Raw genomic sequence first — 18802 nt, forward strand, 5'->3', positions numbered from 1 at the left:
ACAGATCATATTTTTTGGTTCTAACATATCTATCATTATTCTGAAGCTTCTTTACTCTTTATATTTTTCTCTGTATCATCCTCAGCCTTTCCTCACTGTTTGTCACTAGGATTGATTTTTATCTTATTTCATTTTGTTTCTAGGATGTGTCTAATGTGTTAATAGCTTTTAAATGGGATTATTTGCATTTTACCTCAAGCGGTCTCCTGCTTGGCAGGCAGATTCTTTACCACTGAGTTACCTGGGAAGCCCTTATGTTTTATTACAGGTTATTGAGTATAGTTCCTTAAGCTATATGGTAGGACCTTGTTTATTCTTTCATATATAATGTGCATCTGCTAATCCCAGTCTATCCCCCTCCCATTCCCCTCCCCTTTGGTGACCACAAGTCACTTCTCTATGTCTACGAGTCTGTTTCTGTTTCATAAATAAGCTCATTTGTGTCATATTTTAAGTTCTGCAAATAAGTGATATCATATGGTAATTGCTTTTCTCATTCTGACTTTATTTCATATAATAATCTCTAAGACCATTGTGTTGCTGCAGAGGGCATTATTTCATTCTTTTTATGACTAATAGTCCATTATATATATATTGATCACATCTTCTTTATCTATTCATCTGTCCATGGACATTTAAGTTGTTTCCATGTCTTTTGAATATTGTAAATAGCGCTGATATGAACACTGGGTTATGTGTATCTTTTTGAATTGTAGTTTTGTCCACAAATATGCCCAGGAATGGGATTACCATATCATACGGTAACTCTATTTTTAGTTTTAGGAGGAACCTCTGTACTGCTTTCATAGTGGCTGTACCAGTTTACATTCCTACCAACAGTGTAGAAGGGTTTTCTTTTCTTTGCACTTTCTCCAGTATTTGTTATTTGTTGACATTTTAATGGTGGCCTCTCTGTTCAGTGTACTTTTGATTTGCATTTCTTAAATAATTGGCAAGCAGTGTTGAGCATCTTTTCCTGTGTCTATTCAGTTAAGTTCAGTCGCTCAGTCCTGTCCTACTCTTTGCTACCCCATGGACTGCAGCATGCCAGGCTTCCCTGTCAATCACCAACTCCCAGAGCTTACTCAAACTAATGTCCATTGAGTCAGTGATGCCATCCACCCATCTCATCCTCTGTCATCCCGTTCTCCTCCTGCCTTCAATCTTTCCCAGCATCAGGGTCTTTTCCAGTGAGTGAGTTCTTTGCATCAGGTGGCCAAAGTATTCAAATTTTAGCTTCAGCATCAATCCTTCCAATGAGTATTCAGGATTTCCTTTAGGATTGACTGGTTTGACATCCTTGCAGTCCAAGGGACTCTCAGGAGTCTTCTCCAACACAACAGTTCAAAAGCGTCAATTCTTCAGCACTCAGCTTTCTTTATCATCCAACTCTCACATCCATATATGACTACTGGAAAAACCATAGCTTTGCCTAGATGGACATTTGTTGGCAGAGTAATATCTCTGCTTTTTAATATGCTCTCTAGGTTGGCCATAGCTTTTCTTCCAAGGAGCAAACGTCTTTTAATTTCATGGCTTCGGTCACTATCTGCAGTGATTTTGGAGCCCCTCAAAAATAAAGTCTGTCACTGTTTCAATTGTTTCCCCATCTATCTGCCATGAAGTGATGGGACCAGATGCCATGATCTTAGTTTTCTGAATGTTGAGTTTTAAGACAACTTTTTCACTCTCCTCTTTCACTTTCATCAAGTAGCTCTTTAGTTCTTCTTCACTTTCTGCCATAAGGGAGGTGTCATCAGCATATCTGAGGGTATTGATATTTCTCTTGGCAATCTTGATTCCACCTTATGCTTCATCCAGCCTGGCATTTTGCATGATGTACTCTGCATAGAAGTTAAATAAGCAAGATGACAATATACAGCCTTGACGTACTCCTTTCCCGATTTGGAAACAGTCTGAGGTTCCATGTCCAGTTCTAACTGTATCTTCTTGACCTGCATACAGATTTCTCAGGAGGTAGGTAAGGTAATCTGGTATTCCATCTCTTGAAGAATTTTCCACAGTTTGTTGTGATCCACACAGTCAAAGGCTTTGGCGTAGTCAATAAAGCAGAAGTTCATGTTTTTCTCTTGCTTTTTCAATGATCCAACAGATGTTGGCACTTTGATCTCTGGTTCCTCTGGCTTTTCTGAAACCAGCTTGAACTTCTGGAAGTTCACAGTTCACGTACTGTTGAAGCCTGTCTTGGAGAATTTTGAGCATTACTTTGCAAGCATGTGAGATGAGTGCAACTGTGCAGTAGTCTGAACATTTTTTGGCTTTGCCTTTCTTTGGGATTGGAATGAAAACTGACCTTTTCCAGTCCTGTGGGCACTGTTGACTTTTTCAAATTTGCTGGCATACTGAGTGCAGCACTTTCATAGTATCATCTTTTAGGATTTGAAATAGCTCAACTGGAATTCCATCACCTCCACTAGCTTTGTTCGTAGGGATGCTTCCTAAGGCCCACTTGACTTCACATTCCAAGATGTCTGACTCTAGGTGAGTGATCACAGCATCATGGTTATCTGGGTCATGAAGATCTTTTTTGTACAGATCTTCTATGTATTGTTGCCACTTCTTAGTATCTTCTGCTTCTGTTAGGTCCATACCATTTCTGTCCTTTATTGAGCCCATCTTTGCATGAAATGTTCCCTTGGTTTCTCTAATTTTCTTGAAGTGATCTCTAGTCTTTCCTATTCTATTATTTTCCTCTCTTTCTTTGCATTGATCACTGAGGAAGGATTGCTTATCTCTCCTTGCTATTCTCTGGAACTCTGCATTCAAATGGGAATATCTTTCCTTTTCTCCTTTGCTTTTTACTTCTCTTTTCTCAGCTATTTGTAAGGCCTCCTCAGACAACCATTTTGCCTTTTTGCCTTTCTTTTTCCTGGGTATGGTCTTGATCACTGCCTCCTGTACAATGTCACGAAATTCCATCCATAGTTCTTCAGGCACTCTATATATCAGATCTAACTCCTTAAATTTATTTGTCATTTATACTATATAATCATAAGGGATTTGATTTAGGTCATACCTGAATGGTCTAGTGGTTTTCCCTAGTTTCTTCAATTTAAGTCTGAATTTGTAATAAGGAGTTCGTGATCTGAGCCACAGTCAGCTCCTGGTCTTGTTTTTGCTGACTGAATAGAGCTTCTCCATCTTCGGCTGCAAAGAATATAATCAGTCTGATTTTGGTGTTGACCATCTGGTGATGTCCAGGTATAGAGTCGTCTCTTGTGTTGTTGGAAGAGGGTGTTTGCTATGACCAGTGCATTCTCTTGGCAAAACTCTGTTAGCCTTTGCCCTGCTTCATTCTGTACTCCAAGGCCAAACTTGCAGGTTACTCCAGGTATCTCTTGACTTCCTACTTTTGCATTCCAGTCCCCTATAATGAAAAGGACATCTTTTTTGGTTGTTAGTCCTAGAAGGTCATGTAGCTCCTCATAGAACTGTTCACCTTCAGCTTCTTTAGCATTACTTGTTGGGGCATAGACTTGGATTACTGTGATATTGAATGGTTTGCCTTGAAAACGAGCAGAGATCATTCTGTTGTTTTTGAGATTGCACCCAAGTACTGCATTTCAGACTCTTGTTGACTATGAGGGCTACTCCATTTCTTCTAAGGGATTCTTACACAAAGTAGTAGATATAATGGTCATCTAAGTTAAATTCACCCATTCCAGTCCATTTTAGTTCACTGATTCCTAAAATGTCTATGTTCAGTCTTGCCATCTCCTGTTTGACCACTTCCAATTTGCCTTGATTCATGGACCTAATATTTCAGATTCCTATGCAATATTGTTCTTTATAGCATTGGACTTACTTCCATCGCCAGTCACATCCACAGCTGGGTGTTGTTTTTACTTTGACAAATGTGTCTGTTGGCCATCTGTATGTCTTCTTTGGGGAAATGTCTACTTATGTCTTCTACTCACTTTTTTATTGGGCTGTTTTGGGCTTTTGTTGTTGTTGTTGTTATTGAGTTGTATGAGCTATTTGTATATTTTGGAAATTAAGCCTTTGTCAGTTGCATCATTTGCAAATATTTTCTCCCAGTCCATAGATTGTCTTTTAATTTTGTTTATGGTTTCATTTGCTGTGCAAAAGCTTGTAAATGTGATTAGGTTTCATTTGCTTATTTTTACTTTTATTTCTATTGCCTTGGGACACTGTCCTAAGTAAACATTAGCATTATTTATGTCAGAAAATGTTTTGCCTGTGTTCTTTTGTAGGAGTTGTACGCTGTATTTTGAGTTTATTTTTGTGTATGATGTGAGGGTATGTTCCAACCTCATCAATTTACATGTGGCTGTCCAGCTTTCCCACAAGCACTCCACACAAAAACTCTTAGAACTGATAAATGAATTCAGCAAGATAGCAAGATACAAGATTAACATACAGAAATCTGTTGCATTTGTTTATACTAGCAATGAATATCAGAAAGAGAAAGTTAAAAAAAATCCCTTTTAAAGTAGGATAAACCTGTTCAAGGTGATTAAAGGCTTATACGCTAAGAACTATAAAACAGTAATAAAGGAAATTGGAGATAATTCAAAGAAACAGAAAAATATTCCATACTCTTGGATTGGATGAATTAATATTGTTAAAATGATAATGCTGCCCAACGCAATTGCCTGATTTAATGTGATCTCTATCAAATTACCCATGACATTTTTCACAGAGCTAGAGCAAATAATCCCAAGTTTACATGGAACCATAAAACACTCAGATTGCCAAAGCAGTCCTGAAAACAGAACAAAGCTAGAGGCACCCTCCTAGACTTCAGACAATGCTACAAAGCTACAGTAGTCAAAAAAGCGTAACATTGGTACCAAAACAGATATTCAGATAAATGGAACAAATAGAGTCCCAAAATAAACCCACACACCTACAGTCAGTTAATCTTCAACAATGGAGCCAAGAATATACAGTGGAGAAAAGACAGTGTTCTTTCTGTTAATCAGAGCTATGTGCCATGTTGTAGGATAAATTTCTTCTCTAGGATTAATTTTTATTCTATTAATACAGCTAAAATGTAAGTTTTGGGAAACTAAGAGACCTGGAGGCTGGTCAAAGCAATTTTTACTGCTACTTTGCTCTCTATTCCAAACAAAATTACAAAACACCCTCACGTGTCCTCTATGTGTGTGTTGTCTTCTTTGGTTCAAAGGCTCAAGATGATCTGGTGTTACTGTACCTCCCATCCACCAATCTCCCCCAACTTGTGGAGACAGTGGACACAGAGGTTTTTGTCACCATCCATGCATTTGATTTCAATGACAAAGGCATTTTGTAACTATAAAAGGATAAGCATGATTGATAGTGATAACTCATAATTATGCATGCATCCTTTGAGACCACCTCAGTAGACATGTCTCTTTTTACTTTTAGTAGAAACAGTAAAGAACAAGCTGGAACAGTCTTTGAGTAGGAAAAACGTAACAAGAGCTTCACAAGTATCACACTGTGAAGCATGTGAATTTAACCTTCCAAGAAAAAAATAGGCAACGTGATGATTTGAGAACTTTAGTTAACAAGTTTTTTATTTCACCTTTCCTCCGAAGTGAGAAAGTGAAAACAACAACAACAAATTTTATATGCCTGGCAAGTTGGAATTTCTGAACCTACAAAAGAGGAATACCACCTATAACTGAATTTTTTTCCAGAAAAATTCATTTTTTTCCCTTTCATCCTGCTAATTGATGTGATCAATTCTGACTTCAACTCCTATAAGCTTCAAATAGTTGGGGTGTTTTCCTTGACTCCCTCCCTATCACTTAGAATACTCTTTTTTCCCCTCCATCTCAGTTACAGTTTGAGGAATGGAGCAGTATTAGTTCTGTCTGATTTCTTATGGGTTTGGAGGAAAGAAATATAACTGTTTTACAGATAAAGTTGCTGAATGATGAGGTATTGCTCTCTGTCTTGAGGTTTGAATGAAAAAAAATTTTTTTGGCAGCATTCACTTGACAAAGTCCATGGTACATTCAGCACCATTTTCTAAAAAATTAACAAAGTGAGTTTGTCACTTTAAGAAAACAATGACAGTAGTTGTTGTCAATGACAAAAATCAACTTTTAAGTAAAAATGAAATTTTCTAAAACTTTTATCTGCCTCCCTGAGCTTGACAGCTTTTCATAATTCAGACTTTTTTAATGATATGGGTGGTGATATTAACAAAAGTGTTTTTAATATTGTATGAATTGTGTCAAAGCTTTGAAGACCTACATAACTCAGTAGACCATTATTTTACAAAATAAATAGTGTATGATGTTACCAATTCAGGTAGTTAAATGATCCATTCAAGGTGCAACATAGTCTATAGTATTTTAAAGTAAAGGTACAAAAACATTTTGTTGATATGGTTTCAGATTCTACATTTCCATTAATCTTCAAAAAAAAGAAACACTACTTTTCATGTTTTGGTAGTATGAAAGATTGCCCACAGTTATCTGAAAAGGATACTAAAATACTCCTTCCTTTTCCAACTAGCTATAAATGTAAGACCGTCGTATATTTCAACTAACACAACATATTGAACTGGATTTAATGTAGAAACAAGTATCAGAATTCAGCCATCTGCTATTAAGCCAAGTACTGATGAAATTTGAAAAAATATATAAAATGGCATGCCTCACTGTTTTTTAGCAATATGGATATTTTTCATTAAAATCCCTACTTACAGGTATATTCTTGTTATTTTAACGGAAGCAATGAATGAATATTTGTAAATATATACTTTTACTTTTTAATTAGAAACTTTAATGTTCTTTGAGGACTAGTGTTTCCTTTTTGTAGTATAAAGAAATCCTGAGATTGAAACCTATGAGAACAAATGATCTACATCCATATTAAAGACCTTCACCAGATTTCAATTGTTCTAAAGATAAAATGCAAATTCTAAACATAGTACCACTAAACAGTATATTATAATCCCATGAATATTTATTTAGTTCCTTGGTTCAGTGATGCTGCCTTTTGTGAACACACTGTTCCTTCTCTTTAGGATGTTCTTCTCCATCCATATCACCTAGTTAAATCTTTCTTATTCTTCTGGTTTCAGCTCTTGAAGTCCTTTCCTAGACTCTCTTGTAACCATGCTTTTATACATCAGAACATCTCTCTTTCTAATTGTATGTTTACTGATGAAATTTCACTGAAGTATTTCTTCCCAATAGACTGAAAAACCATAAAACCAGTAAGCATGTGTATGTTGGCTTACCATTGTATCCATTCTTCCTAACAGAGTGCTTATCACAAAGTAGAGTGGGAAATAAAATATTTGTTGGTGAATGAGTAAGTGAATAAATGTGTGAATCAATAGAGGAGAGAAAATCCATTGAAATCAACATAGAATTTGACCTAGCATGAATTGCTTCTTCAATAATGTAAAGATCCAAGATAAATACTAGAAAAAGAATATTTTGAACTCATTTAAATCACTTGTATTTTTCCCTGGTGCAATTTTATTACTATATATTCTTGTTGGCCACTTCTCTTACACAGAAAATAGAATGGAAGCAGATATAATATACAACATTTAGTTGTGTTAGCAAGTGTTCCTTTGTAAGCCTTGTAGGTAGTGAGCAACTGTTGGCAGACAGCTCCTTGTATTTCACTTGACTTAATGTTTGCTATAAATTAGAATTCTATTATTTGTATGTATGACTGTCTTTCTACAGTCTCCTATTGTCTCATCTATTACCTCTTTTGGCCTAAAAATCTACAGTTGAGTGACACCTACTTGCATTTCCTCCATATCTGTCATGTTACTAGCTTATCATTATACTTAACAAACCTCATTTTGTTTATAATTTATTAATTTTCCTGTGAGACTTTCTACTCCTTAAGAGCTTGGACTATATTCTGTTCATCTGTGTATCCATAGGATATGATAAGGTGTTTAGCTCTTGATAAACACTCAATAAATGAAAGTACAAAAAAATTATTGAATGAACCAGTTAATAAATGAAATGATATATTCCTTAACTTTTTAATTAAATCATTCCAGTTAAAACTCAGGTAATGGGAGAAATCAAGATTGCATTGAAGAAAGAAATGAAGACAGATGGGGAACAACTAATAGTTGAAATCCTACAGTGTAGAAATATTACCTACAAATTTAAATCTCCTGATCACTTACCAGGTATCTAATTTTATGATAATAAGCAATATAATGTAGCTAAGAACTCCTTAGGAGAATGAACTAAATGCCCTAGAAAATGCTAACTAAAATTTGGGCTGTGTATCAGATATATCTGAAAAAAATATGAAATAAGAATTATTTATCTTATATAGAGCAAATTGATATTTTACTGGTTAAAAATTAGATTTTTTCCAATACAAACTTAGAGTGATTTTTTATTATACAACAAGTAAACATTTATGCTGCTAAGAAAACTGGTGTGTTTTAATTAGGTATATTTTAATTGCTCTATGTTGTCCGAAACAAGTTGTTCACAGTCTACTGGCTTTATGTAAAATATAGGGAAGCTCTCAGTATACAATTATAATGCTAATTGTATTGAAAAATGTATTGTTAATGGACACTAAAAAAGCTGAATTCTTATTTTCAGATTTATATGTGAAACTATATGTGTTGAACATATCTACCCAAAAAAAGGTGATCAAGAAAAAAACAAGAGTATGTAGACATGATCGAGAGCCTTCATTCAATGAAACTTTTAGATTCAGCCTAAGTCCTGCTGGACATTCTCTTCAGGTAACTCATACGATTCCTATTTTTAAATTTTCACCTATAGTGTACTTAGTTCCTATTTAATTATTCAATATTTATGTGCCAACCATATAGTATGTGACATTTTACAAGTTAATTTTTAGAGGTAACTTTCCAGGGGCCCTTGAAAATTCCACAACAAACTCACCCCATCCAATTAGCCTCTATCCTACCTACTCCATTTCATTTATACAGATTTTTTTTCACACTCAGTGCCACTAATCCTCTTTGGGTCTTCATCTTTATTATGCAAATCATTTCAGCAGTATACCTGGCCTACTTGCCATCACTATCATGCTTTTAACTCACTTTATCACACTATTAGCAGAGATATCTTTTAAAAACACTGACTAGATTACCCTCCAATGATTCGCTGTTATCCTGACCCATTCAGAATCCTCTAAAGTGAGTTATATTTATTTAATTTAATTGTATTCCATTTAATTTCATCTCTTTGTATACTTTTCCACTCACTCTTTACTTCAGTCACACCAGAATCTTCAAATTCTTGGATTGTTTGCTTGTATTTTTCCTCCCCTTCAGTACTCGCTTCTTCATTTCTCTCCATCTCTTACAATATTCCACATCTTTCAAAGTAAAATCATCTCTTTACTGATGACCGTGGTATAATTCATCACATCTTATTCACATGTTTTGCTTATCTTATTAGGCCATTACTCCCAGTTTTGTGCAACCATTTATGTACTTAACCTGCCACTGTTTCTGTAGTATCCACTTCGCTGGTGCAAGGCTTGATTTTCATTGCTGTCTGTTCTGCAGCTTAGCACAATGCTTATAAATGGTATGCCTATGGTAGATGTGGAGACAAGGAATGAGAAAGGAGAAAGAGGAGGGAGGGTAATGGTGAAAACGTGGGAAGAGAAGACCATGGTTCTGGTACTTAAATAAAGGCCTGTGCTGGAGACTAATGTGAGTGATATTACAAAGCAAAAACTGCCTTGAGAGGATTAACTGAAATTAAAGGGAATAATAAGATTAAAAAGACACTCTGAAGTCTGTGTGAACAGATGTGTCAGGCACAGAGGCTGAGTAGTTAAAGAAGGGATGGAGGGAGAAAAAAATCATGAGTTTGTCTGAAATATGATAAATTTGATAAGGGCAGGTCCAAATGAAATATATAATTAGGCAATTTGAAATCACAAAATCAAAGGCTTGAAAAGATAGAAGAGTAGATTTTGAAGTCAAAAACAAAAGTAAATTTTGTCAGGAATAAAGATGAATTATATGAAGATTCCAAAAAGAGAGAGCGTAAGAGAATTGTCGGGGATTAATGGCTGTCTCCACCTTGTCTCTACCTTTCTTTCAACTGATCCCTAAAAAAAAAAAAAAAAAATTCTTGAGTTTGAGATCCCATGGAATTTCAACTAATGTACATTCTACATATGACAAGAAACCACTTTAGAAGAGCTTACTATAGTAAAATCCCCAGTAAAATTAAATGGTATTTAAAATCAATGTTATGTTCTATCTGCCTTGTAAACTCTTACTTATTTACTTACCACTCAAATAATTTTGTATTCGAGTTGGTTTTTCATAAACTAGTAAAGTTCTTTTCTGAAACTTTCTATCAATTTAAGCATAAACTGAGTTAGAATTAGCTGGTAATACATATCTTATCTCGAATTCTGTCCTTCAGGGTAGGTCTCTGCCTTTGGGAAATGTTGATGTGAATTAATTTAATATTATGCAGATCTTTTGAGGTCATTTTAGTTATTAGTTCTCCCACAAGGATGTCTGGTACTTCCTCTCACCCTCACCCTTTCTTGTCTGTGTTACTTCTTTGATGTGCAAATGTCCATAAAAGACGTTGAAAATGTACACACAAATAGATGTATAATTTTGACTATTTTTTCTAGATTTTACTTTTTTCCAATGGAGGGAAGTTTATGAAAAAGACCTTGATTGGCGAAGCCTGTATCTGGCTTGACAAAGTGGATCTCAGAAAAAGAATAGTCAACTGGCACAAACTTTTGGTCAGTCCTACTCAAACCCACTGAAGAAATGTGTCTGCTCAGGGTATAGAAAGTGCTTTAAATAATCTTAATCACGACTACAGTTGAATACTATTGGTTCTAAGCTATGTTTTCAGGGGTAATCGTGAGAAGAGGAACAAAAAGCAAAAGCATACTCAAAACTTTGCAAATGTATGGTTGTGGAACATAGAAAAAAACTCAAAAGAAAAAGTCCGTATATTGAAGACAAGAAAAAAAAAGGAGTTCAGAAACCTTGGATTTCTTGTGGCTGTCATGAAAAACAGTGAGACAAACTTTGATTACTTAATGCAAAACATTTTTGAGTAGAGTTGAGCTATAGCTAACTGAAGGCTGAGACTTAAAGATTAATATGGTTTCTAATGCAGGCAATCCTTTATGTAGAAGAGCTTTGTTGAAAGGAAGGAAGTGATGTAACAAATCTCAGTTTTCAAAAGTCTTTCTTCTTCATCTTCTCAGATAACTATTTTGAGATGCTGACATAGGATATACCTACAGTGTGTATCCAGACTAGAAGTAAGGAGGTTGTGTTTTTAAGGAAAGGGGAACCAGAGATTTAGAAATTATAGCTTTTAGATCATGTTGTACAAGTTTTCTCTGTGTCTAAATGTTACAAGGGTGAACAACACCAATTTTGGAATTCTTGTTGTAAAAGCACATTTGTATAATTTGAAATAATGTATATTGAAAATAATACTAAGTAGAAATGGAATCACATGTATCGAGAAGTAAAACCATGACTGGCTAATGGAAAAGAATATTGTCCCATAAACTGTTGGAAGCTTGGTTGAAAACATCAAAATCTCCATAAATAACCCTTAATCCAAGACATTTTCAATCTACATACCAAAGGACCTAGATTAAATTGATATATTCTAGGAAGCATGATAACTTGTGCTTTGTGAAGTTGCAAATCAATGTACGATCCCACATATTTTCTTTCTCTGAAGTAATAAATGCACAGAGAGAAAGTTCTTCCTCTGGCAAACAACTCATACTAATCTATGACATTGATTAATTAAATTGGTGTCATTTCCTGCTCTTCTACAGTTTCTTTTTCCCTTACTATGTTAATTGATTGTAAAATGAAAACCCTGACACCAAATTCAAGTTCTCTCTAGTGCTCTATTTTCCTACTTTATTGATAGTATCACAGTGTTGGGAAAATATGTGAAAAATCAATGTTATAGTAAGGTGAAAGTGTTCTTGGAGCTACTTTAATAATATAGAATAAAAGAACCAATGTCTAAGTGATTAAAATGAAACATCCTCTTCCCCATCAACCAACAACATGAACAAGGAAGTTACATGGTCTTGGAGGAGATGAACTCAGCTGGGATTCAAAGCCTGGCCTCTGGCCTTGGTTCTGCCACTAACTGTCACCGTGCACATGTCACTTAAACTCAATTTTCCTCAGTTTTCTTATTTGTGGGAAAATATAATTACATATTCCTAACCTTCCTAATGGGATGTTGGGATGATCAAACTAAGTGATCTATGAGAAAAGATGAAAGCACATTTCCAAATATAGTTTTATACACATAAGAGAGGAATAGGCATTATGCAGTTTTTTCCCCAATTTTGTATGTGAAAAAGCATCTTCAAAACCAACAGCAAGCAAAGACATGGATAAAAGCAGTATATTAACTCCAAAACCAATTTTTTCTTAAAATATGAACGTATATAAACTTTGATTTAACCAAAAAATGTTTAAAAATTTTTTTAAGGTTAAAAACTTAATAAAAATGATTTACAAATTGGGTTATCATAAATGAAATAAATTATACTGATCTTATCCTATTCCCAAATCCACAAAAATAAATTGATTCTCTGTGAATTCTGAGTTTAAAAGCTGCTTCTTATTCAAGGGTGAGGTTTTAGTGGAATTAGAGAAATTTTCTACAAACATACTGGTCAGATATTGAATTTTCTCATTTTTAAAGAAAAACATACTTGAAATCTGAGAGAAATTGATTAAATTTAAGACATTAAAAATTAAATAATTTATAATAAACCCCATGTCACATATCTTTATTATATTCATGGAGATATATAAATGTACTCCTTTCTAGTCTAGAAAAGGTAACGGTCACTTTTCTTCCCCCTACTTTGTAATCTCCCTCCCCTGACAATGCAATTTTATCATTGATTATTGCTATGAAATGAGCATGCGGTGAGAGGATCACAAAGGATTTGATATTGCTAGAATTTTATTTTTAGAGACAAGTAGATCTGCTGATGGTTGCCATGGATATTTCCAGCAGAATTTAGCACTTTAGGGAGCTTATAGTCATCACATAATTGGGGAAGGAAAGGGTTCAGGAAGATCTCCTTCTGACATAAAAAGGCTCCATTGTTCGTCCTTCAAAGGAGACTCTCGCTCCCATGGGTCCTCTCCTGCAGCCGCTTAACCCAGAAGTGTGCATGAGAGCTTCATGACCAGCTAGCTCACTTCATTACAGTTGCCATTTCTGTTAAAATACACAAAAGGAGGTGCCACCAAAACAAAGATTATACCTTGGTAGCTATTTGACATGAAAGAGGAGGAGTCTTACCATGACAGGTGCCCCTCTAGTCCAGAACTGGTGATGTGGCCAGGCCAATCAGGAGAGTTCATGACAGGGCTTCTTTTTGTGCACCAGCATCCCTCTTCAGAGAGTGTAAGATCCTGCCAAGTGTGCCAAGTTTGCAGCTGACCAAACACCTACATTGTACTGGAATTATTCTATGCAACACTGAACCTTATACAAATGCATTTCTTCTGATATTGATTACCCTTCTTACAACAAAACTGTTTCTTTTTTAATTGCAAATAGGGCTCGGTGTTTTTTACTTTTTTGTATATATCACAGCACATGATTTTCCACTTTTTATTTCATTTATTTTATTGGGATTAGCTTTTTTTATCCTAATAGAGACAAAGTTTGTAATCTCTAAATAACATGTAATCAGTCCAGTTACAGCACTTATAGCTTGAAGAGCATCTTAATTTTCCCCACAATTTCATTAAGTCATAAGACACAAGTTGCTTCTTGGTTTAAAATTTGGTCCCCAAGAAACCTTTAGCTGTGAAGCAAAAGCACAGAGTGAATTTTTACACAAGACAGGGATGTCTAGAATGGTCATTACAGACGTAGATAATACTAAGTTTGTGTTTCCCTGTTTTACTTAAGGTTAAGGAGACTTTGGTGACTCTGAACTCTTTATTTATCATTTCAGTTTAAAAGAAGAGTATCCAAGACTAAGGGGAAGTGATTGTCTTTGCTCCTTAATGTTGCCTATATTGTAATTAATCACATTAATAAATGCATATTTTCAGCATATCAGTGGATTTAATTTTGTGGATCGCACACATTAAAATAGTCATACTGTGGGAATATTATAGCTGGTAACCAGCTGATACTGATTCTTATTATAGGAATGGTTGTGATGATCATGGTGATAGAGGTAGTGAACTAGGTTGGTGGTGATGTAAAGTAAAATGAAATTATATACTATATTGTGCCCAATTTATTAGAAATTATTTGATCAGTGTTTCATTTCATTAAGATATCATAAAGATGTTTATAGTATTTTTTTACTTTATTATTTAAATCATAACTAACAATATTTTTAAAAACTTATTTTCATTGCTACAATGTCTAATATTCCAAAAGCAGCCAACTACAGCTATGTATGTGTTTATAACTCTATGTGTGACAGAGTGATTTTCCCTCTTTTTGAGCTTGAGCTGGAAGTAAAAGAAAGCTCAATGAATAATTATGAGCTGTCTCTTTAATAATAACTTGCCTTTGACATGACACAAGAATGAATGAGTGAAACAGATATTCTCATTGAATATGACACATTGATGTTTTCTGTATGTTCCATGTTGTTGTTATTATTAAAGACTCCCTTTAAATAAAAATCATTTAATCAAATGATTCCTTCTCTGATAGGTAGATTGAGAGCATTTTCTTAATTCGTTATCCTGTACGTAACTATCCATTTGGTATACTAGACGAAGTTGAAATATTAATTCCCTGTGGCATTCAGCATGTGAATATGATTCTCGTTTGATTGTGTATGTATATTTGTTGGTGATGTGCTCAGGTGCTCCCACTACCAATTAATGTGTGTGCTGATATCCTAACAAAAACACATCTGATGTTAAAGGAAATAAGTTTCTTGTCTGAAAAGATAAAAACCTAATAAAATTGGTTTCAAAATAAAAAATAGAGTACTTGGAGATACGTCTTGTTTCTAACTACATGTTGCATGCCGTGTTGGTGATTTGCTAATGTGTTCTTTTTTCTGTTCTACCCAATCTCTCAAAAATCTAATGAACCAACAAAAATTCTTGGGCTAAAGGTTATATAAGTTGAACTGAAATACATGAGAATTGTATAGAAATGCTTGTAAATCTGTCTTGAGTTTTACTTTATGTAAAAATATGTCTTGGTTTTGTGATTGTATACAAGATGTATCTTGATAACTTATGCAAACTGTGCTGTATAAAGGCTGTGGCCTCAGCCTTACTAATAAATATTGAAAATATCAACTTTGGCTGCCTGTGTTTATCAATTTGATAAATTGATACATAACATAGAAGTATAACTTTTTGGAATATTTTTTCTGAAAATTATATGATGAGTACATTCACTCAGTTTAAAAAGTAAGTTTTAAACAGCACAAATACAGGAACAGAATTAAACATATAACTTAATAAATTACTATATCAGATACTCTTAAAACAACCACCCAGATCAAGAAATTGATCTTTTAACATATTTGGTACATTTTAATTCATTGAACTTGTTACTCTTATTAAGCTTTAAATTTGCCCTTTTGAGCCAGTGGGTCCCTCTTTGAGTGGACTTACATATTTGATAACTTTCTTTCTATGGCAAGGACATTTTATATCATTTCTTTAACCTTAAAACATTATAGGAAATCTACTGAACTTGAATTTTTACTTTTATTTTTCTTCCTATTTATCTCTATAAAAATAATTAAATTTTGGAATGCATCCAGTTGATTGATCAACTTTTATCTAATGTGCTATCTTTCTCAACCTTTCACTAAATCAAGAGTAGTATATAATATGTTTACGGTAAACTTGAGTATTCTTGGATGAAATATATCTTGGGACATTTTTTGAAAATAATTTCAAATCTAAAAGATTATAATTAGATAAGTGGTTAATGAGTTTGACTTTTTGACTATTCATTATCTAGGCTTTTAAGAGCTGAAAATCTATAGTCTACAAATTTTGTAGAAAATTCAGCTAAAATAGTTCACTATTAAAAGTAACAGTAGAATTATAATTGAAAAATGTTGAAATTTTTCTGTTCAACTAACTCCAAATAAACTTTTATTCTAATTTTATTTTAAATTTTATTTAATATTATATCTTATTTGTAAAAATTAAGGAATATTTATGTTAATTATACAGTAAAAAATGACTTCGCAACAATTTGATGCTTTGAAAAGATCAATAAAATTAACAAGCCTATGGCAATTAAAAGAGATGTAAAAAAAAAAAAAAAAGATGTAAAGCCAAATTGCCATTTTCAGGTATAAGAAATTAACATAAATGCCAATCAGTTCAGTTCAGTTGCTCAGTCCTGTCCCACTCTTTGCGACCCCATGGACTGCAGCATGCCATGCCTCCCTGTCCATCACCAACTCCTGAAACTTACTCAAACTCACCCATCGAGTTAGTGATGCCATCCAACCATCTCATCCTCTGTTGTCCCCTTCTCCTCCCGCCTTCAATCTTTCCTAGCATCAGGGTCTTTTCTAATGAGTCAGTTCTTCACATCAGGCGGCCAAAGTATTGGAGTTTCAGCTTCAGTATCAGTCCTTTTCCAATGAATACTCAAGACTGATCTCCTTTAGGATGGACTGGTTGGATCTCCTTGCAGTCCAAGGAACTCTCAAGAGTCTTCTCCAATACCACAGTTCAAAAGCATCAATTCTTCAGCACTCAGCTTTCTTTATAGTCTAACTCTCACATCCATACATGACCACTGGAAAAACCATAGCTTTGACTAGGTGGACCTTTGTTGGCAAAGTAATGTCTCTGCTTTTTAATATACTGTCTAGAATGGTTATAGCTTTTCTTCCAAGGAGCAAGCATCTTTCAGTTTCGTGGCTGCAGTCACCATCTGCAGTGATTTTGGAGCCCCCCCAAAATAAAGTCTCTCACTGTTTCCATTGTTTCCCCATCTATTTGCCATGAAGTGATGGGACCAGATGCCGTGATCTTCATTTTCTGAATGTTGAGTTTTAAGCCAACTTTTTCACTCACGTCTCACTTACATTAAGAGGCTCTTTCAGTATCAAAAGTCAAAACTTAACAAACCCAGTCTAGCAATGTATAAACGTGATAGACTTATGACCTTGTTCAATTATCCCAGTTATGCAAGATTATTTCATATTGGAAAATGAGTTACATTAGTGTAAAATCATAAGATGGTAGAAAACATTTGATAGAATCCAACATGTGGATTTATAAATTCAACAACTGAACATAATACTGAGACAAGGCTACTCATGCAGGAATGGACACTTCATATCTAAGAGAGTAGGCAAAGCAGAGCTATAAAAAACAAAGCCTGAACTTCCCAAGCATGTGTCAATTGAATAGCCACTTGGAAAATGTGTTTGCAAAACAAGGTTAATTACAACATGTGTAGGCCATTTGAGTGGAATGATGGGGCAGAACCAGTTTATTTGCTTGCTTGCTTGTTTATTTATGTATGGCTGTCCTGCATCTTTGTGGCTGTGCATGGGCTTTCTCTAGCTGACGCGAGCAGGAGCTCCTTTTTGTTGTGGCTTGCAGGCTTCTCATTTCAGTGGCTTCTCCTATCACAGAATGCGGGCTCTAGGAGCACGGGCTTCAGTAGTTGCAGCTCTCATGGACAGACTCTAGAGCACGTGCTCACTAGGGCACAGGTTGTGGCAACTGGGCTTAGTGGCTCTGTAACTCGTGGAATCTTCCCAAACCAGGGATTGAACCTGTGTCCCCTGCATTGGCAAGCAAATTCTTAACCCCTGGACCACCAGAGAAGTCCTGAATTAGGTGTGGTTTTTGTGTGTGTGTGTGTGTTTGGTTTTTTTTTTTTTAAATATTTAATTCTTTTTAGACCTCTGGATTGTATCAAGCGTAGGCTGGAAACTCTTGGATGAAAATGGACACTGCAGACCACAGGTAGAATTTCTCCATTTTGGAGCCTAAGGTTTTGAGAAGTTTTTCAAACTTTCAGCTGATGAAATCAGCTTACTCAGGTAATTGAAGATAATCATGTTAATTAGAGTCAGCTGTGTAGAGATGTTAACTCTCTCTACAGAATGCCATCACAGAAATGTGCCCAGTCATGTTTGGATGTAACTGGCTGCCACAGCCTAGCTAAGCTGATACAGAAAACTCCTCACCACAGGTATGACAGAGAAATTTCCTTAAGTTGCTTGGTTGGTTAGCTGGTCAATTTGGTTTCATTTTTAAGAGGAAAGGGGGTGATTCTCTACACTCCCTCTACATATAGAAAAGAAGGAATGAATGAATTTGTATATATTCAGAGAAGATAGAGTATATTCAGAGTAGATTCGAGAAGATAGAATCTAAACATTTTTAGAGATTGGTTCCCAACCCTAACTACATTAGAATCATCTGAAGAGATTTCAAAAACATAGTCAAGCTCCAACCCAGACTATTTAAACCACCATCTCTGGTGTTTGCGCCTAGGCAGAAGTATTTTCTGAAAACTCCCCAGATGCTATTATCAATGTGGAGCCAAAGTTTAAAACTACTACCCTAATGAAACTAAAGCAAAAGAGATCATTAGTACAGAAATAGACAGATTGAAAGTTTGATAGGAAGTGGTGGCGTTTCCTCCTGATGGCTGTGTTTTTCTCAGTGAGATATGAGGTTATCTGCTTAAGAGTGAAGAGGAAAGGAATAGAGGTTAAATATTTGAAGATTAAATGAGGTTTAATATAGTCCTGGAAATGAGTGATAGAGGAAGTAGGCAGGGAGAGAAGGAAGAAGTATTATATTGAGGGTCCT

At 34.9% G+C, this 18802-nt stretch overlaps 1 protein-coding gene across 1 annotated transcript in view; it reads left to right on the forward strand.

The window, feature by feature from the left end:
* PCLO (piccolo presynaptic cytomatrix protein) overlaps positions 1–15231 on the forward strand; it is a 379046-nt gene extending 363815 nt beyond the window's left edge. Inside the window, 3 exon segments of the mRNA XM_061165135.1 lie at positions 8015–8149; positions 8580–8725; positions 10618–15231. Of these exon segments, the coding sequence (XP_061021118.1) occupies positions 8015–8149; positions 8580–8725; positions 10618–10758 (422 nt within the window). The 3' untranslated portion in view covers positions 10759–15231.
* Positions 15232–18802: the final 3571 nt, after the last annotated feature.

Source organism: Dama dama, chromosome 18 (genome assembly GCF_033118175.1).
Source record: "Dama dama isolate Ldn47 chromosome 18, ASM3311817v1, whole genome shotgun sequence".
Classification (NCBI taxonomy): Eukaryota; Metazoa; Chordata; class Mammalia; order Artiodactyla; family Cervidae; genus Dama; species Dama dama.